The sequence below is a fragment of the Tauraco erythrolophus genome, chromosome 28 (assembly GCF_009769465.1).
Source record: "Tauraco erythrolophus isolate bTauEry1 chromosome 28, bTauEry1.pri, whole genome shotgun sequence".
NCBI lineage: Eukaryota > Metazoa > Chordata > Aves > Musophagiformes > Musophagidae > Tauraco > Tauraco erythrolophus.
Window position 1 is genome coordinate 722,616 of NC_141492.1, and position 23,175 is coordinate 745,790.

The 23,175-nt window shown below is 44.8% G+C and overlaps 1 protein-coding gene across 1 annotated transcript in view; it reads right to left on the reverse strand.

The window, feature by feature from the left end:
- Positions 1-23,175, reverse strand: part of MLLT1 (MLLT1 super elongation complex subunit) — a 30,261-nt gene that overhangs the window by 6,379 nt on the left and 707 nt on the right. The window contains exons 2-7 of the mRNA XM_086627491.1: positions 20,738-20,960; positions 17,437-17,519; positions 8,357-8,500; positions 6,587-6,712; positions 4,262-4,807; positions 501-588 (exon numbers count right to left, since the gene is read on the reverse strand). Of these exons, the coding sequence (XP_086483617.1) occupies positions 501-588; positions 4,262-4,807; positions 6,587-6,712; positions 8,357-8,500; positions 17,437-17,519; positions 20,738-20,960 (1,210 nt within the window). The remainder of the gene's footprint in view (positions 1-500; positions 589-4,261; positions 4,808-6,586; positions 6,713-8,356; positions 8,501-17,436; positions 17,520-20,737; positions 20,961-23,175) is intronic.

Here is a 23,175-nt window from a genome sequence, read left to right on the forward strand (position 1 = left end):
CTCAAGAGACAGTGTTTGTGGCAACGCAGCACTTGCTAAGTTAGAGCATTTACTACTGCCACAGTACATCTCTTTGGAGTATCAGTGGAGGAATCTAAAGAAGCTATGTTACGCACTAGCAGAGAGATGAATGTCACATTTATAATTTTTAATAAAACATATATGAGATCAGAAGAGAAATATTCTGGTGACACTAGAGATAAAGCAGCAGCAAACACATTTATAAACTGAGGCAGAAACCAAAGTCAGCAGGGAAAGAACTGAACCCAGAGAGATAATTCTACTGGTGTATTAACTGCCAAAACAAGAAAAATCCTTGTTCACGGTTGCACTACGACATTATTGCCTTCTCTTGCTGAAGCATCACAGCTTCAACACATGGCTGCACACGAGACGCTGTATTAGCCTTATATATGGTGCTGGGAAAACAGATCTAATTCTCACGAGCCTTTTGAGGTCATGCAAGGAAGATTTTAACAAATTTTATTCTTGCAACACACCTTGACTGTGGTTCTGAGATGGCTCGAAATCAGAGTCAGAGCTGGAGTCGGAGCTGGAGCTGGAGTTGGAAGGGCTGGACTGGACAGACTTAACCCCCCATAAAAGGGAAAAAAAAAAAAGAAAAAGAATCTTAACCTTTCTAATCCAGGAAACTAGCGCAGAGCACAAAGGACAGTGAGACAGATGCATTTGAGCACTCAATAACATCGTACATCACTGAATGCAGTTCTTGGAATTACAGAAATACACAAAATGCAAAGTGAATAAAAACATTTAGGAAAGCTTTGGCACGCTGTAGCTCAGCGCTCCTGGGCAGCAGCATCAACAGCTCCACCAAAACCCTTCATGCCACAAGCTTCCAACAGCCTCAAGTGAGGAAACAGCATCTGAACAACGTCGGAGTGAAAAAACCCTCCCTTGGAGATGTGAAAGGCGACTGGCACACAGCCTGGAACAACTACCACAGCCCTCTTACAGAGCGTGTTCAGCAAAACCCACCAACGGTCCTTGTCAATGCCTCCTACTGACCATCAAAGATGGGAAGGCCTACCCCAACGAGCTCACTCGAGTCCAAAAGTAGTTCTAATTTATTCCCATACCCTCAAAACAGCTGTTTCTAAATCAATTTGAGTGATCCACTGTACTGTTTCCAGTTTAGTGTGAAAACGTAATGGTTCCACTGGAGTTCAGCTGACTCCTAACTCCGCTGACCGGCAGTGTTCAGCAGAAGGGCCAGGAGCACACTGTGCAGCAAGCGCACGGGGCAGGACACAACCAACTCCTGCTGCTAACAGCATCCAGAAACAAAGCTGGAGAAACAAAACACGTTTTTAACAAACCCAGGCATCGTGCAGCAATGGTGTGCTCCAGCTGAAGGCCCACCAGGTGGCAGTGAAGGATAAATCAACTACTTCGCCCCCAACAGCAGCATCAACTGCCACAATAATCTTAAAACGTTTCTTGGTTTTGGGGTTTTTTTTGGGGGGTTTTTTGGGGTTTTTTTTGGTACTCAGCAGGATCTAGTTTAAAGATTCTCAATGTACGGTAAGATTATCTTGCCTTTTTAAAAGTAATTCCCTGGAAATTTAGCACTTCAATTTCATTGCACTATTTTTGGGAATCCACCTATTACTTCCACCACCGAATCCAGATGCCAGAAAGATCACACGTTCTCACTGATCAATAAACTTTATTACAGAAAGTGGTAATACTATAAAAACACTGTAAATGGGTAGAAAGAGGCACATGAGCAGCTTTGGGCATTAATAAGAGAAAGCAGCAGCAGGATTTTCATCCCAATACCACTCTTCCTTACAATTTATCACTCAAGCATTGCTGAGAGTTTAATTTATTCAACTGTAAGGACGTGGGGAAAACGTCAAAAAGGGGTATTGCAACCCTTGTGAATTATCCAGCAGCCAAGGAGAATAATTTAACAATTCCAATATCTGATATATCAGCACAGTGCAGCAGCTCTATTTGTTCAGAAAAATGACAACGTGAAAGTAAAGAGCAGTATTTCCAAGATAAGGGAGCACGGCTCTTGTTAGGGCTGAATCTGTGGGTAAGACACATCCTTCACTCCCGATAATCTCGCAGGTTTCCTTTAAAATGACTTAACAGCACCGAAAAGCAGCAGTTGGAAGTTGGAAGTTGTACAGGCCTCCATCTCTCCTTTTGCCATTAACCCTCTCCACTATTTCAACCATTGAGGAGGCGTCCAGCTGGACACGCTCCGCACGCTCCGCCTGCAGCTACTGTCACCGGGACGGGACAATGGAAAAAAGCCATCCTGCCTGCACATCCCAGCCTCTCCCTTTTGTCAGCACCAGCCTTCAGGCAGCCAAGCGTGAGGCCGGTTCAGGGAACTGGACTTGACGGGGGAAGGGGAAAAAAAAAAAAAAAAAAGGACAGAAGAAAGGACAACTAACTTCCAGCAGGAGTGAAAAGGAAGGAGAAACTCCTCCGGGCCGCTGCAGCCACACCAGCTCGCATGCCAGCAGCACGAAGGAGAGCAGGACTGTTCCTTTCAACAGCAGCCTGCAAAGATGACAGCTCCAAGCAGCCGCGGCGTTGCAGCCTCAGAAGATGTTGCACAACACGTTGGCTGCAGCAGCAAAGCTGATTTAAGAGTTTCCGGGCTCCGGTCCACCTCCAGCTGCTCGTTCGCTCCAGTGATGTGGCTTTACCACACGGATCCACAACCAGCTGCACCAGTACGGGAGCAAAAGGAACCCCCCAGGGTGGAGAAGGAACTCCAACAGTTTGCTCTGCTGATGCCAATGCATTATGCAGTTATACCCTTAAGCTTCAAGTTCCACAGAAACCTAAGCTGATCCGACTGGCAGCTGCCATGGCTCCCCCTCCATCACACGGAGCATTCCTGCCCTCCTCCTGGGCTCGCGCTCAAACACCTCTGCCAAGGGCCCAGCAGACAGGAGAGCTGGTGCAGGGAGGCCACGGAGGCACACCAAGCTCGGCGGGGGCAGGGCAGGACACTGCGGAACCACAGCCAGGGCTCGTGGTTCCACCCAACGGTCCGAACAGCACCACCAGCTTACGGCTGCGCGCGAGGCCCGAGGGGAGGGATGGCACCTACGGCACAGCGAGCTACAAGGCACCCAGGACTCAGGAGCTGGCAGCGAGGGCCGTGCATCTGGCACAGAAACGACAGGCTGGCTACACACTGCTGCGCTTCGGCTGTAAGGCTGGAAGTGGAGAGGGGCTGCTGCTTTTTAATGCACAAGCTCCACATTTAATCAATCTGAGGAAAAAAAAAAAAATCTTTGCCGAGTGACTTGAATTAACACTTCCCCAATAAACTCTTCCACTGAGAATCTTTTGCAAAAAAAAAAGTGTTTTCTGAAGTAAGCATACCAATACTTACTGTATCATGGTGTGGATTAAACCATCATACCAGTCATCCCTAGAAGATTTATTCTAGTAAAACAAATCTTTCTAAAAGTGGTCAGTAGGAAGAAGTTCAAAAATTCATGTGATATTATCCTGTGAATCCTGTTAGAACATATATGGCTTCTTCATAGCAAACACAAAATATACAAGCAAAAACTAGTGACAGTTTGGATTTAAGTTGTGTCTTTCCCCTCCTACCTTTTTTTTCCCCCCCTTCCTTTGGAAAAATGAGTTTTAGAAGACAGAGGATGAGGAATTTTCTTAGTTGTAAAAAGGAAAAAAAATATTCAGGCTTTTAAAAATAGTAGTACAATAAAATAATTTGGTTTATATTTTACAACACAACTCATTTAGGTTTAGTGGCATGTGGTTGCATTCTGAGCTTCAGCCAACAGTACATTTCTTACAGGCCATGTCAGGAATAGGGGTTTTATTTACATTTTAACACTGTTTTTTTTTTGCCAGAAACAAAACTGAAATTATTTCCTCCTTTTCTGAATTAAGACCACGTTCAAAAACATGTTCTCATAAGCAGGTAGAAGGTGTATCTACGTCTACTCTAGCTCTACAAATGCCACTACACGGGATGAACGAGTGACCGTAACCTTCGACTCCGACTTGCAGGTGACCCTGCCGGAGGTAAATCTGAGTAGAACTGTGCATCTGGAACAAGAGCAAAGCAGCAGCAGCAGCCATTAGTGCTGACAGGATGGTTCAGAGAGCAGTTTTATTTAACTAACCCAGCCTAAGCATTTGCCAAGGTGGTTCTCTCATCTGAACAAGTATTTTTCACCATTGTTTTCACGCAGCGATTTAAGCAGCACGTCAAGGACAAATGCCCGCTCACCTCTGACTTGAAAGAAGTTTCATCCTCTGAGTTTGACTCCTCCATTTCCACAGGCTTTTTGATCTCCTTGGCCTCACTTTCAGATTTTACCTTTTCCACTTTGGCATTCATCTTCTCCTTGGTTTGTTTCTTCTCTGGGTATGAGGAAGACGAGGTTCTGGGAGATGTCCCTAAGATATTCTTTACCCCTTTGGAGCTACTCTTTTTTTGTTTTTTGGCACTAGGCTTTGGTGACTCCACATTGGAGGGCCTCTTGCTGGAAGACTTTAACTCCGGCTGTGGCCCACCCTTTGGAGAAGTGTTCTCCAGTTTGGTCTCCTTCACGGCCAGTTTTGGTTCCTTGAAAGCAGCTTTTGGAGGTGCCTTCTCCTCCTTAGGCAGTTTGTTCTCAGTTGGTTTTCTGGAGGAGTCCTTCAAAGGCTTGTTTTGTTCTCTTTCAAGGTCTTTGGAGGAGTTTTTACTCTCAGAGTCTTTTCTTGGCCTCTCTCTGTGCTCCTTGGTTACTTTGTGTGGCTTAGATGCCTTGCTACTCTCCTTGTTTGCATCCTAAAATGCAGCAACAGAAACATGCAAGCAAGGTATGAAATTGAAGCTCTGCACAGAATTATAAAACACATTCTCATAAATCACACTGAAGCATTTATTTCATGTAGACATCCACCCACACAGGCCTAATGCACTTGTCTACCTCAGAGGTAGGCATCTAGATTTCCCTGAAGCTGAAGGACAGAAACTGACAGCAGGCACTTAAACATCTACATTAGGACAGGATGAAACATGTTTCACATACGCCTGTTCCTTTCCCTGCCCTACAAAAGGAGGTCTACAAACACCTAGAGATGTTTGGTTTAGGTTTAATCTGCAGGGGTAACATCTGAAGCCAAGTGAGAGGAATCCCACTTAAGCTGTGTTACACAAAGTTATACTTCACATCACATTTTGGGGGGGAAAAAAAAAAAAACACCAAAAACCCAGCAACTAAAGAGATTTTTTTGAGGTTAAATCACATCCATGGCAAACACAAGTTACAGTCACAGCCCAACCCCAACTCACCACATCAACAACACGGCAACTCGACACAAGTACTCCATGTCCCCACAACCCTAGGAGAGCCACAACCTCTGGTATCAGCAGGCATTTCATGACTTTTAGTAAGAGCTTTAAGACACCAATCATCAGGACTCTGCCTGCCCTAAGAGTCCGGTAAGCACGAAGGCAAAGGAGAACTTCCCTTTGTGAACTACATGTGAACTCAAAACACTTATAGAAGTGGGTCTTGTGAGGAGACACTGGAGTATGAACCGGACACGCTGAGATGCAAACACACATGCACCTCTGAGGGCAACCTGGAGGAAGAGAAGCGGGAGACTATCATCTCTTTAGCTCCTGGCAACTTTCACCGGGGCTTGTGTCAGAGCCCATCATTTCTGTCTTCTATGCTATCTGATGCTTAATTCCTGACCGAAACTAAATAAGCCACCAACAGAGAAGTCATCTTCAGTTTCAAATACCAGAAGATGTGACCAAAATGCCAGAAGCGTTTAGAGCCCTGAACAAAATGGATATCAGAACTGAATTACACTATAAAATGAATGACTGTTAATATTTGTGACTGTTCAAGCTGTATGTAATCTGCTCCAGAACACATTGCCCATGGATTTTTTTCTCCTATGTAGAATTACACAAAAATAGCTTCATCACACAAGTGAAAAAAACAAACAAAAACACTTAAGCTTCTTCTGAAGTCTCAAGAACTAGATACTGGTGGATACAAACATCAAATCTTGAAATCACTAGTTTGACCAAGCACAGTATGTTTTATGTTCTGGACCTCCCACCAGAAGGTCTTTACACCATGACCTGAAGTAGTCGTAACGACAGAGGAAGTGCTGACTCTCTACTCAGCCTTGCTGCCAAGAGACGCAGCGCCTCAGAGCACAGCTTTACGTGACAGACAGTGAAAGAGCCACACAATTCATTCCTCAGCATCAAAGATACCAGTCAGAACAACCAGAGAGGACTTCCTTCAACTTGATGTGCTATGGCAGGCCAGGAGGAAGATATGGTTCACCGAAAAATCCCAGTCTTGGACATTTAGTTTTCTTTTCAACATTTCCCTGTAGAGAAGTCTGGCAAATCATAAAAAGGCCTCCTAAATTATGATGAGTTCCAGATCATTGGCTAGTGCACTGCAGAGTACAAGCAAGATGCTTTCAGAATTAGAAGTAGCCAGAGACAGCTGCTAAACAAGCCAGTTTACTTGCTACTAGCAAGTCCTGAAAAACTTCTTCACCTGAGAACGACACAAAAGCACACTCCACTGACCTTTGACCCATGGGATGGTTTGGTCTTCTTGGGATCAGAGAAGGCAGAGAGTGGTATTGTGGGTAACATAGGATAGTCAGGACTCGGTCTTGAAACAGTTTCTGCTCCTTCTGGCATTACCATCACCTAGTAATAAAGAGGAGAAAAATTACGTATGAATAAAGTCGCATGGCCTGTTAACACATGATCGTGTTAGGTCACTTGCTCAATTAACACCCTATTATTCATCTTTGGGATGTTTTTCCCCTGCTTAAAGGCCACAAAAAGATATTGTCTAGGTAGTGTTCAGTTTCAAGGCAGCTCCTCAAATACAGAACACTAAAACCACAAAAACCAATGAAAGGCAACATGCAATATCAAGGATCTTTCCCAAAGGGAAGGCCAATACTCTGCGCACAAGCAGGCAATAAAGCTCCGGATGAGAACTGCGTGTTCTGCTGGAAAAGCTCTTACCCTGCCAAAGGGTGGCAAGGTAAATCCGAAAGGAACGAGCGACGCTTCATCGATTTAGGAGAAGCTGAATTCACTTATTCAGAACAAAATAATTAAAAAAAAGCAGGCCTTGGGTCTCTTGCTTGACAAGATCTTAACACCAAGCACTGAGCTCCAAGAAACACTTTCCTTCTTACCTGCCCTACATTCTGCCAGAATAATCCTGTGGAAAATTTCCACTAGATAAACAGCATCAAAAGCGACTCACAGATGAAACACCTCAACACATCAGGAATACAGTAATGTGCCACGAAAATCCTAGAAAGCCAGTGACGTTCCAGCCATCCTGTGGCTGAAATAAGCTCCCTCCTCTTTGTGCCCGATACGGAAAAGCACTGGCACACTGAGCAAGACCCGGACAGTTCAGCTTGGAACACTTGCCACTCGTGAGATTTATTATTGATAAACTTCCCCACAGCTTTTTTACTTGTTTAATTAGACTAGAAGCATGCTTTTTCAGAAGAAAACGTTGCCAGCAATTAAGACCATCTTTAATCAAGTCCTTGAACAGAACACAACGATACATTACTAGATACGAGGGTGTCTCCAAATACAGTCATGACACCCTCTGTCTGGTTAAAAACTTCAGGCACTTTGTGGCTTGCACTAATTTGCCTAGATCTTGCAGTTATTTGAGGATCATTTCTTTAGTCTACCACTGCACAGTACTTTCCCAGAAGTTCATCCACTGTAGCAACCCGTATCTTATTGTGCCTTCAAGAGTAGATCTATTTTTTTCCTCCCACACCCATTTTCACCCTATATCCTACCACTTTTCCTTATTTTTTTTATTATCTAAGCTACAAGCAGCTGACCTCAGGTTTAGAGGACATTTATTGACCAGGAAGCGCTAAGTATTAAGCTTTCCTGTGGCAAAAATGAGTAAGGAATAGACTGGAAGCCTCTCCCTTTTCTTGAGCTTTTCTACACTGATACAGTTCACAACACTGGGAAGGTCACAGGTAACCGTAACTGCCTGCTGGACAGCATGTAACATCTACAAAAGATCTTCATTTCCACGGGGGTTTTACTGCTTTGATATTAATGGTGACATTTAAATTGAAAATTAAGTGCCACCAATCACACCAGCAATGGTTTAGTTCTGCTTCAAGTGCTGTGGTTGTATAACCAGGAGTGAAAACTGGCTGGGTCATCCTTTAGATGGATGTAGCAGTCTGTAGCCTGCTGGGCTGCAGCTAAAAAGAAACCTCAGAGCAAAACGAGATCACTACACGTCTAGCAGGACCTCCTCAGATCTCCGGTCCCTTCGGCACTTACCCCTCCTGCCTTGATGAGTTTGCGCCTGAATTCCTTGGTGGGGTTGTTGAAAGTCAGTTTCTCACAACGAAGGTGGTTCACAGGTGGGTTTCCCTCCAAATTTAAGAACAGGTCGTATGTGAAACAAACCTTTTTCGGCTCCTCCTAAAAACAAGAAAGACTTTGGGAAAACGGAAGAAGTTTGGCACGCACACTAAGTCAGAGGATTGAAACAGCCTCTCCTGAAAACCCCACATAAACCACCGAGTAAGTTCTGCCTTCATAGAGCTTTTCATCACGAGATCAGAGCACTAGAAAACAAACTACTTGTGCCTGAAATGCCTGAATTCACATACCATTCACCAGAAACTCAGGCATGGCTCTTCCCTGCAGAAGCAAGGCACGGATAAGGACACTGACTGACAACGTTCTGCTTAAAGCCGCTCTCGTCTCCCTGGGAGAGCAGCTTCCCAAGCTTTAGCCACTATTCTGTTTGCACCGGAATTCAGCTCCCACCTCCTTTGGGAAGCAACTGAACTACAAGTATCAATATTGAGAAAAGCGTAATCCTTTCTTCAGAGAAGGAACAGCTCCTGAACTTGCGGGATCTCTGCGGGTCCTGAGAAAAAGATTAAAAACGCGACGGTAAAGGATGACTTGTTTTGTAAAACCCTTTCAATATGCATCTTGCAGGGGCTGAATGGGAAGATAGCCTGAGGCTTTTGAACTTTCCAAGGGCACTTGCACTGAAGAAATCCGGAGTTTGTATGCATTTTGGGGATCATCTGCGCCTCACTGGTTTTCCTCCACCTGCTGCAGAAGCACAGCAAACCCACAAAATGAAAAATCTCTTCCCTTAACTCCCGAAATTGCAAATATTGCACACGACTCGCGTGTTGCACGTAGCGATGCGACATTTCCTGGTAGGATCTCGTACTCTGCTCTGCAAGATGAAAACTCAGAACGTGGCAAAAGAGGCTCTCCTGCAAGCCACACGGAGCCTTCCAGTACATCCAGTATTTACATGAATGCCTCCCACATGCCTCATTCACCGCGCAACGTCGAGTGGCTGCACAGCAGTCTTTTCCACAATTCACATCCAGCAGCTCCATTTCCTGGCGTAGCTGCATTGTTGTCTGGGAACAGACGCCGCAGGCTTCCAGCTCGAGCCATTAGATTTGCTGAAAATAGGTTGAAGCGTCAAACGGCTTCAGACCACACTGATTCCTGCTGTTTGCCTGGTCCCTAACGTCCCTGAAGAAGCCATTTCTTGTACAAACTGTACCTCTAATAACAAAAAGTGTGATAACCACACCTGGTTTACATCAGAATCAGCACCCTAAGCCCACCTGGGAGTCGAGGGCTTGGATCCCAACTCCCCAGACAGGGGCAGGCAGACATCAAAGCAGACACACACAATGGAATTGTCTCCCATTAACGAGCAAGAGCATACCACCAACACAAGGGTCTTCGGACCCTCTTTTGGAAAAGTCCTGACAAATCCATGCACACATGAAAGGGTCCAATGGCTACTGAAACAGATGAACGGGAAGAAGAAAAATACTTGCAAAACACACTGCCCTGCCATTCGCCTCTTTCCTACGACCTTTCTCATTAACCGAGTCATTAGCGAGCTCTGCATGCGCGCGCTCACGCCGGAGCTAAAGCAGCAGCTGGAGACGGTCCCTCAAAGTCTAATAAACTTAAATGAGGGACAAATGGAAATCCAAACGTGGCCTAAGAATGATTCCTAAAATTATGTTCCTAGTTTACGACATAGAATAAATTGATCTTGGATGTATTAGCAAAAAAAGCTTTAGTCAAAAGCTGTTATGCTGTCACATCACCAGAGCTCTTGCTTGCAGAGCAGGAGAGGGGCAGCACATGAGTTTCCCTTTTATCTGAGGCATCCCATTTTTCATATAGACTCAAAAGCATCAGGGAATCTCCCAAGTATTTATCGTACCTCTGTTGATGAGCTTCCACTTTTTGTAAAATTAAGACAGTTTTTCAACTTGATTTTTCTCCAACTCCCAGATCATGACTGCCCTGGGAACCGAGCCCTAGCCCAGTACCATGCCCATTAAAATATCCTTTTGTATCTCAGGCCATCAGAAGCCACTTGGGGGGGGGACACAAGTGAACAGTTAAGATTACAGCACTCCTAAAAGAACGAGTACAAAAGTCTCCAAGAAAAAAGCTGCAAATAAACATTCTTTCCTTTACTGCCTTCACTGACAGCTAATGATTACAGCTCAGGACACTGCACAGCTTAACCCATCCGGTCCTCCCTAAAAGGTTCTTTTCTTCCTTTCAAACAGCCATCAAGGGGGGTGGGTAAGGAAAAAAAAAAAAAAAAAGAAAACCAAGGAAAATCACTCTCAATTGACACGGACCTCCACATCCTCTAGCTTTAAATGGAAAGTCACCCTGAATCCACAGTGCCACACTTCAAAGCCTTTCTGAACAACACGTTGCAATCTACACGTCTTGCTGCTTGGGGTTGCAATGGAGAGTAGGTGCTTCTTCCATCCTGCAAACTGTTCTCACAGTGCAACACCACCTTACGTACTCCTGCCCGAGGAGCAACTATGGGTGCAAACCAAGCCCTGGTCTTAGATGAATCCACCTTCTGATATTCAACCCTCAATGCCAAAAAGTAAAACTGAAAAGAGTTTTACTTACTTAGTAAAGGGGAGACTTACTTTCTGTGGATATGTTGTTGCTTTCTGAGACCGTAAGCTCTTCTAACAGGCCTTACTTCCAAGAAAGACTTTAGAAAGGATGGATCACATCCATTTCTAACTGGTAAATATGGCGGTTAGAGTAAAATTCCATGGTCAATTTGGACATGAAATGGTTAACCTGGTATGGGATCTCTGAACAAGTCACCTTAGAACCTCAGTTTACATCTGCCCCTTAAATCTCAGATGCCAGAAGTAAACTAGAAGCGTGTGCCACAAAGCTATGGCCAAGCTTTATTTGCAGCCGCCGTAAATTCCCCTACACCCAGTGGTTCCCCCTACTCCACCTCCACAGCTGAGTACCTGATGCTTTATTTTTACTGGTTTCCAGCTTCCTGTCTGCACTGATGGCCACTGCACTGCCACGAACACTGGAACCGCTTTATTTTTCTTCCGAGTTCTGAAGTAACGGGTTAAAGTTCTTCTGGCACTTTTCGTAAAAGGAGGAAATTTTCAAGACTTTTGTTAAAATTTCCTTGTCCTGTTTTTCAGGCAGGGTGTGCCCTTTGCCACTTAAACACAAATCAAAAGAACTTCACTGGTGACGTGCGCATAAAGCTCATAAATCACTTTTAGAAAGCCATAAACCAAAACTATCTACAAAAATCTAGCACACCAAGGAAGGAGACTCCTGGTTATTCAATAACTACAACATCTAACACTACTTCCCTTTTCCATAGATCCAGCTCAACAGAGCCATTTATCCGTAACCAGTTCTGTACAAATGGAACCCCTTTCCAGGCTCGTACAACCCGTTTGACTAGTCTTCCACTCCGCTTCGAGACAGGACGTTTCGAAGTGAGTGGCCCAATATTCATTTTTTAAAGCCCGTAGCCGTATGTTACACTCTGCTAACCTTCATCTTTTTTTCTGAGATTCTGCAGGGTGAAGTAAAATAACAGAGAACAGCATTTTGGAACTCTCCCCCATCTGAAGCCTATTACTCAGTTTGAAAATAAGGAAAATACACTTACTGCTCAAAAGCAAGCACTTAATAATCTATGAGCTCTTAAATTAAAACACCAGATAAGATGCTGGCATGGCTATGCAAAGCTGCCATGTTTGACAAGGTGCCCTCGCCAGGCACTGCCATCTATTCAGCACACGGAGATGCCCATCACTGTGCCACACTGAAACACACAGCCGGGTGTTTTGGCCATGGAAAGAGTCTGCTCAGATAGAAGAATGGGTAAACTGATAACACGTCTTCAATTATGACAGAAAAAGGTTAAAAAAGAAGATTCTCCACTCAGCAGCAGCACGAAAGACAGCGCTGCAGGTTTGGTGAGATGATACAGAACAGACCTAAAAATCACCAACAACAAATGCTTCTGCTGAAAGGCAGACACAGCGACAAGTTCTACTCCTCCTTCCACAGCTTTCGGCAGCCCCGAACAAACACTAACAGGCTAAGTCACTCCTTCCTTCCTCCAGCCTGCACACAGCCTGCCCCAGGAACGGCGGTTTGTTAAGTGACAATCAAACATCTCACCCAAACGCAGGCTCTCGGCAACCTTCCCTGCGAATATTCCGCAAGCCGATCCCTTCCTGATGGCACAGTCCTTACACGTAGTTGTAACTGATCCCCAGCTTCCCCCACCGTGCCACATGTGCACCCAGGTACAACGTCTCTACTGAGTTCCTCCTCTGAAACATGACTATTTTTTCCCTTCTCCCATGTTTTCCTATGTATTTTATCACACCCCTGAATACTGCAGAAGGGGTAAAACATGCATGCTTTTGTTTTGAACTTAACTGAAAAAAATCAAGCAGACTTCTCTGCTTTCTTCACTGATCTTCCTTTCCACTAACAGAAAAAGCCCAAGTTATGTGTATCCATTACGTAGATACTGGAAGCCTTTTATCTCTAGCACTGAAATTGGCAGGTGGTATCTTTAGAGAGACTTTAATACAACATCTTATCCATGTTGCAGTAACATCACCTGCCTGATATCAGAACAGCATGAAAGTACACCAGACTTTGAGCTTTTCGGGGGGGAGGACTGATCTAATTTGATTAGGACGCAACGGGATAGATATCACAGTCACACGTGTATTACAGCCCCCAGATTACAAAACGCCACTGTAAGAGATGTATTTGGAGACAATGAGGCCATGATAAAAGCCTCAAGACTGTTGAGTGGGGGAGAGGGAAGGGGAAGAGCAGTAGAATTATTGTACCCAGGTTGTATGGACTGAAGCACCAGAAGCCACTAACCAGCCCTCATGACAGGAAGGAACACAAAGGACTGAAAACCAAAACCAGCACACGAACATTTTCAGTCCTACAGTCCCAAATGATCCACTCTCATCAGCCAACGGTGCTTTCAAAAGCTTTATCATTTCATTTTTAGGAGGGCCACAAAGATGATCCAAGGGCTGGAACATCTCTGCTATGGAGACAGGCTGAGAGAGTTGGGGCTGTTCAGCCTGGAGAAGAGGAGGCTCCGGGGAGACCTTCCAGCACCTTCCAGTGCCTAATGGGGCTACAGGAAAGCTGGAGAGGGGCTTTGGACAAGGGTGTGGAGTGACAGGACATGGGGCAATGGCTTCAAACTGAAAGAGGGGAGATTTAGATCAGATATAAGGAAGAAATTTTCCCCTCTGAGGGTGGTGAGGAACTGGACCAGGTTGCCCAGAGAAGCTGTGGCTGCCCCAATCCCTGGGAGTGTTCAAGGCCAGGTTGGATGGGGCTTTGAGCAACCTGGTGTAGTGGAGGGTGTCCCTGCCCATGGCAGGGCGGTTGGAACTGGATGGTCTTTGAGGCCCCTTCCAACCCAAACCATTCTGTGATTCGATGATTCTATCATTCCACCTGCCAAGACACTGCCGTGTGTTTTTCAGGTTCAGCCACAGAGGCCACAAGTAGCAAATGAGGCTGCAAGTCCTGTGGTCCACTACAACTCTAGAAACTCTAGAACTCTGCTGACACTTCCCTGTCTGGCAGAAAGGCACCAAAAGCTTCAGTGAGGCAAAGAGCACTGGCTCTCCTACTCCAAACAGAAAACAACGACAACAGAATGGGCAGTTTTATGCAAAGTTGCCTAAAATAATCCCCAGTGAAGTTCATTAAAAACATTCTTAAGCCACTCTTAGTAAAACTGTTCCTTAGCAGTGAGCAGGCCCATGTTTCTTCAGCCAAAGCAAAGAGTACACTGGCTCTGGCAACCACTGTTTACCATCCCAGTAACAAAGTAGAACAGGGAAAGGAAACTGCTAAGGAAGGAGGCTTAAAACTGCGGAAAAAAATTTCAGCCAACCATGGCAAAGACCAGCCTCCACAGATGAGTTCACTCACTCCTTAAATCCTTTCTCTTCTCACCTTCACAAAGCTAAACACGCCTCGATAAACAAATCCCAAAGCCTTTGCAAGCCTTGTTTCAACTGAGAGGGCACCCATTAAAAACCCATGCTGCAACAGAGGGAGCGTCTGGCCAGAAAGACCCACTCGACCCCTCCGGCCCAGCCACCTACGAAAGTGTTTTCCACCCAATCCCAGGATCAGTCTGGGATCAAGTAGTTTTCATCTACTTGAAAAGAGTTACTCAAGAATGAGCCCCAAAAGGCTGTAACCAGTTCTGGCAAATTCAGAACGATATATGCTCCACACACCCAGCTGGTCCCCACCAGAGCCAACAGGTTCACAGAGATCAGAGCAACACATGGTCTTGAAGTCGTGAAGACTTACTCATTTGGGGCTTCAATGTCCCATTCTTTAACGCAGGATAAAACAAGCTGTACTGTGCCTCTGCCATTCCTCCTCTTTCCCAATCTTTTTAATTTCTGCTATATCCCAGACTGCTTATCTTTCATCTTTGCAGAAGTATGTACCTCTCACATTTCCTTCAACTCCACTACTGAAAACAAGCACAGCTCTTAAGATGGCATCATCATCAGGCAACGGTGGTCAGAGGAGCCAAATTCTTCACATCGTCAGGCAGCTTCGAAGCTTTCAGCAACCCAAAGTACCATGCCTAATGTCCAGATGTGCAGAGAATGTAACATTTGCTGGCATAAGGATGGAAAAATTACTTTTAAGCCGTAAAAGCAAACTGCAAACAACTTCAGTGTAGCTCACATATTTCAAGTTCACAGCTGAACCCGGGAACACCTCTCTGCTCAAACAACGTGCCGCAAGACAGACGCTGTCACGTTCTCCCTCAAGCACTGCTTGCCCCAAGTTAGTAACGGGGGTGCTGCCTCAAACTCCTTAACTAGCCAATTCGTTCATCAGCTTAAAAGTGGAAAAGAACTTCTCCAGAGTGCACACCTCCGAAAAACAGGGCAAAGTATTTTGAAGGTTTACAGTTTTGAAAACAAGTCTGCAACTAAACGTGTTTTCCTATTAACTTTTCATGTTTCTGAAGACCAAAATGCCAGAAACAAACCGCCTACTCTTAAACGAACTGCTGCTTCCATTGTTTCCACTAAGAGCAGAGACCACCCATTTCCCTTAGTTACAAAAGCCATCCTACCCCTAATGCTAGAAAGAGCAGCTATGCAGCCACGTGCTCATAGAAACAATGAGAAGTGATGACCCCGACGGGTGGGAAACCAAGTTACACTCAGAAAAGCAGCCGGTTCCATATTTCGTGAGGGTCACACAAACAGAAGGGATGGACAGAAAAAAAGAACACAAATGCGGACAACAGCCAACGCAAACAAGTGCACCTACAAAAAAGTACAGGAGATCTAGAAATGACAGAGAAGGATCTGACACTCGTGAAAGACAAAGCCAGCAGAGACCAGCAAGGAAAGGCAAGTGTGAGAAAAGACCAGGTGAAGGAAGGAAGGAAGGAAGGAAAAGTAGAAGGTAAGAGGAGAAACAAAACATAGTTCCCCCACCGCAGTCGTTAGAGATTGCCGTTACAAGAAGTCGGTGTGGTGAAGTGAACATTTTTTGGTCAGGAACATAAAGGTAGATTTTGAATCTGAATTAAACCAACGCACAGTGCAGATGAAGGGTTTCCTGATTTCCATCCGAAACCTCAGAAAAGCCACCAGAAGTCAAACTACTTTTAAGCTTCTGAAGTTGGTTTTTTTCTTTGCATTCGAGTCGTAGCAGGCAGTGTTTGCCAAAAGAGCTGCTTCTATCACCAACTCCCACCCCTACCCTCTAACTGCCATCTCTCCTCACATCCTTTCGGCTTGCCCCGCTCACCCAAAAGAAGCCTGTGGGCAAAACGCTCCCGGGTTTAGAAGACGAGTCGTCTTGTGGTTCAGTCTCATTATTTGGTTTATTACTCAGGCTTGTAAAGCGGGGTAAGAGCAACGCAGTGGGCCAAAACACAAACTAAAACATTAATTATTCACAAACGACACTGCCAGGTGAGTACACTGTGCCAGACTGGAGCGAGGAGGAAACGATGGACAGATACATTTGTGGGAGATATGATGGAAAGGATGCTGGGAAGCTAAATAGAATTAGGTTGTTATACGTGGTCTGCTGTCGTGAAACCTGGGGTAATGGCTTGAGCTTGAAGGGCTGAGGAAGGTGAGAGCACGCATTATAGTGATGTAGCTTAACAGTCAAATTTTAGTTTATCTAGGTTCCCTCTCAGGAATAAGTAGAACATTTTGATATTTTTTTTTGACTTAAGTAGTAATCAAAACCAGAAAGGTTCAGTATTCATGTTTAACAAAACAATTTAACTGAAACCGAGTTAACACGAACGCCAGTGCCCAAACCCCTGTTTTCATAACCTTCTTCAAGTCACGTAGCACGTGACCTCTGTGGTAAGTCTTAAAGCGAGCAATAAATCCCAAATTTTAACTTTCATATACTTGTTGGCAACGCATCTTAAGATTTACAATATTTAGTGTTTTCTTTTTGGACGAGTACTGAATCAGAACAACAGTATATTTAACATGGCTGTAAATACCTGTCCTACATAAATGATTTTTTTGGGGTCCATACAAATTTTATACTTGTATAGTTAATTTAATAAGATTGCAAATTTAAAAAAAAAATCGGTTTTTAATATGTTGCCAGTCATCGCAGCATTTACAAATGCCCATAAAGTCAGTTGTTTATGTTTATTTACTTCCCTATTTGCGTAAAATATACTGCTTTAACATTATGCATGCTAGAGAAGCTTGTTACAGAGGCACAATCTCTGTTCAGAATCTCTAGGACCATCACACTGTCCTGACATTACCTTTCTATACAATTCCATTTCTGCCAAAAGCTTTCTTTTGAAGTCTGGCAGGAGCTTCCAACTCCCAGTTAAATTCTATTTATTAGACTAATAAAAAACACACACATAAAACAGTCACATAATTGAGAGCCTTTCTGTCAGGCCGTTTCAGGCTCTGGCACAGCTCAAAACAATTAGAAGAGCAGAAATCAGATTCTACCTTATTTTTGAAGTGCACTTCAATGGGCATAATGAAGCCTGCGTAGCCAGACTCCTCCACTTTGTAAGGGGGCTCCTTGCACACTGAAAAGAGAACAGACAGATGTCAGCTTTGAATATAACGTAACTTAATCTGAGCCAAAAAGGAGTTGCAAGATGAGAAACGAGCCTCTGACAACTCAGGACACATTTAAAACACTGACCTTTGTGGAAAAAACCAAAGTAAGATGGTGGTCACGGGCTTAGATAGGAACACGAAAATCTCCTCTTAGCTCCTCCCATGGAAAGGAAACATAAAACACTCCATGCCGGAGTCTCTGTGACATTCTTCCCCCTTTTGCAGTGGGATACAATTACGTTTCTGTGCTGTTCCTCAACAATGCAGACTGCCAGTTAAAGCTGTCTTGCAAAAAAAGGCCAAGACCCAAACGGTGGGAATTCGAACAGCACAGAAAGGCAAAATCTTCTTTGATGCCCATATTTATTAATCAAAACACTACACCGTGTGAGCACTTTTTTTTTTTCTTCCTCGAAACGTTCTCCTGCAATGCTGGATCTTCAGGATTACATAAGAGCCACACCAGGAGCTGCTTCACCCAGAGCTGGGACGAACCTGCCGGGCAGGTAAGCACTGCTGCTTGTTCCACACAGGGGAACGGAGAGAGGTCAAACGGTTTGCTGCTGAGGGCACGGCGCTGCTTCCTGCGGAAACATCCATTACGGAACTCCATCGCTTCCAAGAAATTAATCTACGTGCTTCCCGCTGGCACATTACCTGTTGTATCCTTCTTAAAATCTACTGTACCACTGCATTTCAGTGTACAGGGGTTGAGGGAGGGGATTCTGCCCCTCTGCTCTCGTGAGACCCCCCTGCAGTGCTGCGTTCAGCTCTGGGGTCCCCAACATCAAGAGGACATGGAGCTGCTGGAGCAGGTCCAGAGGAGGCCACGAGGATGCTCCGAAGGCTGGAACACCTCTGCTATGGAGACAGGCTGAGAGAGTTGGGGCTGTTCAGCCTGGAGAAGAGAAGGCTCCGGGGAGACCTTCCAGCACCTTCCAGTACCTAAAGGGGCTACAAGAAAGCTGGAGAGGGACAAGGGCGTGTAGTGACAGGACACGGGGCAATGGCTTTAAACTGAAAGAGGGGAGATTTAGATCAGATATAAGGAAGAAATTCTTCCCTCTGAGGGTGGCGAGGCACTGGACCAGGTTGCCCAGAGAAGCTGTGGCTGCCCCATCCCTGGCAGTGTTCCAGGCCAGCTTGGATGAGGCTTTGGGCAACCTGGTGTAGTGGAGGGTGTCCCTGCCCATGGCAGGGGGGTTGGAACTGGATGGTCTTTGAGGTCCCTTCCAACTCAAACCATTCCATGATTTATTTGGCCATGACATAGCTATATATAATGGCTGTCAGAAGAAACACGAGACGAACAAAGATGTTCTCCCTCTCAGGAACTGGATGCACTTGCATATAATTTATGCACTACAATATATGTAAATAAAGTCAATTAAGTAACTGGAGGAATTCCGTGCAAATCTTTTTACTTACTCTAAAGAATTCCAAGTAATTAATATGATTAGGAAATAGTACCTCAAACTTGAAAAGCACAGGAATTCCTTTCTTTTAATGTAGATGTATTATCCCCAGCTCTAAGCACTTCTATCATCATTAAGGTGCTAGAAAGCAGTACTCAAAATTGAACAGTGAAAAAATAGTGTATCTAAAAATAACAACAATCTCTAGACTTGCTTTAACTTGACTTTCATGTAAGAACCCCATCATTTAGGGAAAAAAGCCTAAATCCAAAGAACAGTGCCAATATGGCAGCAGGAATCTTAGGACTATCTGCCAAGCAGCCTTTGTTCCTTCACCGCTCTATTCTAGCAAATCAAAATTACTACATAAGCAATCTGCTAGCAGCACAAGTCCACCTTCAGCAGGAGGTTTTGCTCCAAGGAAGAGCAAATCACCTGAAGAAACCCTTCAAACAAACCTAGGAACAGTGTGATGTGCCACAGCATTTAGGTATAACCAGCCACACTCTGGGCAAAAGCACCCTGGCGTTACGAGCAAGCTTCAGAAAGCGTGCAAAACCCAGAGATCAGAAAAATTCTCTCTGTGAAGGTTCTTTCAATGCAGATGATATGGCAACTGACCCAGCAAAGCCCATGTACCATCCCAACACAGTTCTTGGTAATAAATTACATCAGATGACAAGAATGGTGGCACAGCAGATTGTACCTGTGATTCTATGAATTAGCTTCCAGCTCAGTGCTGCACTTGCTCATCATCCATCAGATGGACGGATGATAAGCATTGGATTGATGTTTTACTACATCAGTTTGAAAGATATTATTAACACACAGACTACATCCTTACGAGCAGAACACCTTTGAGTTCCTTTCCACTCTGGACTCTCACAAATAATCAATGGAGCAGGTAGTCCTAAGGCATCCCGTGTGACCAGCAGCCTTCTAAAGAAGCATTTCCAAGAGTGCCCATTACGAAGTAGCTCACAGCAATACTCTCAGCATTCCTTGTAGCACCACATCGAAATAACACCGCGGATGCGGTTACACGGTCTTAGGCAGATCTAAGTCTGCGCTGCTGCCGAAAAGGGCGATTCTGGCTCCTCCACCTCAGCCATGCGTTCCTGCTGCCCTGTGCCAAGAGCGAGGTTCACGTTGCTGCACAGTCAGGAAGAGCAAGGAACAGATCCAGCAGAAAATAACACTACAATCCGTACTCTTCCCAGGCTTGCTGACTGCACAGTGCTTGCACACATGCACACAGTCAGTGGCAAGATCACCATCCCTTTGGCATCAGTGATTTCTGCTGGCTTAAATGTTGCCTGAATCGGCACATGAGACTAGAAACTGCAAGAATCCTTAACGGCCAATGCAAAATTCTACACACTCCAGTATGTCTACGAGCCCAGTATTTCAGCATCTCTCACCAATCACATGCTTTCAGCTGGTGTTGGCAAATATTAACAAATCAGACCCATCTTTCCCATTTTGTAACATGAATTGTCTCCTGCTGTCACTGTCTTGAGAATCTGTATGTGCCAGTGCTTAAATAAGAGAAGAAAGCATCTCACCGCCAGCCCTTTCATCAGAAGAAAGGTCCCACTCTCCCTGACCTTCCTCCAACAAAGATGGTAAAGGTTAAAGCTGAAGTGCACGTTTTGTTCCTCTTTAAGGAGATATCTTACAGAAAAGCCACAGTCCAAGACATCCTTGACTCGCACAATGCTCTTTCCCACAGAGAAGACCTCATACCACACCTTCAAAACCACACTCACCTCGCTTGGGCTTTGGGAAGCTCTCATGTAGCCGAAAGACCACCTTTTCCACAAAATGCTGGATGTCACACTGCTCCGGGCCACGGACAAACACCATCCAGTCATGAGTAAACCCTTCGGTTGTGGGCTTCTTCCGCAGTTGGGCTCGGTGCCCCAGCTCCAGTTTTACTTGGACCGTGCACTGGTTTAGGACAGAGGTAAGACCATAAGCAAAATGGAATAGCTCACGTGTTACGCATAACGCTGAGCCCCACCGACAGAAGACGCTGCCTCACCGCAGGGGAGGAAGACCACGGCCTTCACAGAAAGATTAGTCTCAGACTGAAAACTGTAGTGTTCTCAACAGAAATCGTATCACAAAAATAGCTCCTAGCACCATTCCACACCTATTTTCTTCCTAATATTAGCGTTGCAGAGAAAACAGTTTTGGAAGAGGGACAGGTTTATCTGCCTCACTTATCACCTAAATCGTCAGCAAAGTCCTAATTGTGGAATCTTTATTTCTAGAAAGCGTGAGAGACAGAGCTTGATGTTCACAGCTTACCAAATTCACAGCACTGACAGAAAACTCATCTTAAACCAGGAAAAATCAGATCATGAATTGGTGGTTTATTATACTCTCTGGAATATGTCATCCATTCGAACACAGCTATGATGCTCCTTGGGTTCTTTTAAATATATTTTATTAACACACTGTCAAAGACCAAGTCTAACATGCAGCATAATATCCAACACTAAAATGACCCAATTCTGATTTGCACTCTTGAATCCTACTCTAACCAAAGGATATAAAAGAGAAGGTGTATTCAGTGTCTCACTTGAAGCAAAAAATCTGGTCTTAAACACCAGATTAAATTAATTGTACAGATCCACATATTGTTGCAGACTGCACAGTCAGAAGAAAGCAAACGAATTAAACAAATGTGACACAGGAAAGGCAAACGTGATTCAGACACAAGTTAAAGCAGGCAAATCTTACAGCAAGAACTGTAGAGACAGGGAATAACACCTAAGGCATCCGGCTATTTACTGATTTTGTGCATATCCATGATACAAACTAGATCAGCAGCACAGCTCTGTCAAACTAAACCCAACAAAACCCAGCTTCAGCAACTGGAAACTTCTAAAAACGGGGCAGCTTTTAGTTCTTTCTTCACCTAAGACATGAAAAGAAACACCTTGTTCTTTCTGGCAGTTCCCAGTTGCCACTGGGAGAGGCAACAATATTTGTCACTACCTATAGCACAGGTGGACACACAAACTGAGAGCATGATGTCAGACAATGAACACGTAAAGAGAAAGCTTCCCCAGCTCTAGATGAATGTTTAGGACCACTGAGGAACTGCAACAAAGAGTACGATCACAATTAATGCTCCAAAAATACTTTGCATATCCTACCTGACGTTTTATCAGAGTGTGGTTTTCAGAGCATGCTTAACACTTTCTGAAAAAGCCCCAGGTCGCTCAATCTCAGTGTTCTTTTCTTTGTAAAAAGATCACACGGGAGGTCTTCCAGAGTACCAGGCATCAAAGGCTGACCTCCCGAATCGCAGTCCAGTTCTAATTTCAACTATAAACCTTAACACACTCTTTATAGCATAATAATACCTTCAGCTTCCATCCAACACATTAATCCTACGACTCGGGGACAAACTCATCTAATTAATTGCTTCACCTGTTCTGCTACAACACCTCTCTAGGTTACCTTTCTCCGCAAGTTCCCTGGGCAGGGCATCTTTTCCCATTCTGCACTTTAGGGCTTATCTACACCGGCTCCGCCTCGCTGCTGTGCTAAAAACGAACATACGTGGCCGTCTGCTCTTTCATGTTGTGTGAGGAAGAAGCGAAAAAGGCAAGGTGTGCTTCACTCCAAGCACAGCAACTTCTCCTACAGCGGAAGAGGATTACGTGGAGACCACCTGCTCACAGAGGAAAGCAGGTCTGCTTTCTCTGGGTGCTTCCCACAGCGCTCGCATCAACTGCTCCACTCCGTTCTGCAGCTTCACCTTATCGATCCCATAATCACCCTTTAAATCGTGCTACTGTTGCCAGTTACCACCCCTCTCCAGAGAGGTGTGCAGATGACTGGCAGTCTACAGAATTTTCCTCTCTAGTTGAAGCGGCTGAGAGATTTTAGCTGAGAAACAGATGGGACTGTGTGGAAGAGAACAAAATTAAACATAAAACTGTTTAACTGAGAGTGAAAGTTGTACTTGCTGTACTCCTCACACATCGGCCCCATTAACAGTCCTTATGAATCCAGCCAGAAGTCGAAAGGCGTTTGAAAACAACATCTCCCAACACAACAAACACCCCGAGTTGCTCCCCTGAAAACGGAGGGGTTTTTTCCCAAGCGTGTCTCTCAACAAAGGGGACTCGGGATGCTATTCAAACAATTTGTAATAACACAAAGGGCTCCGCTTTCCCACTTCTCAGCA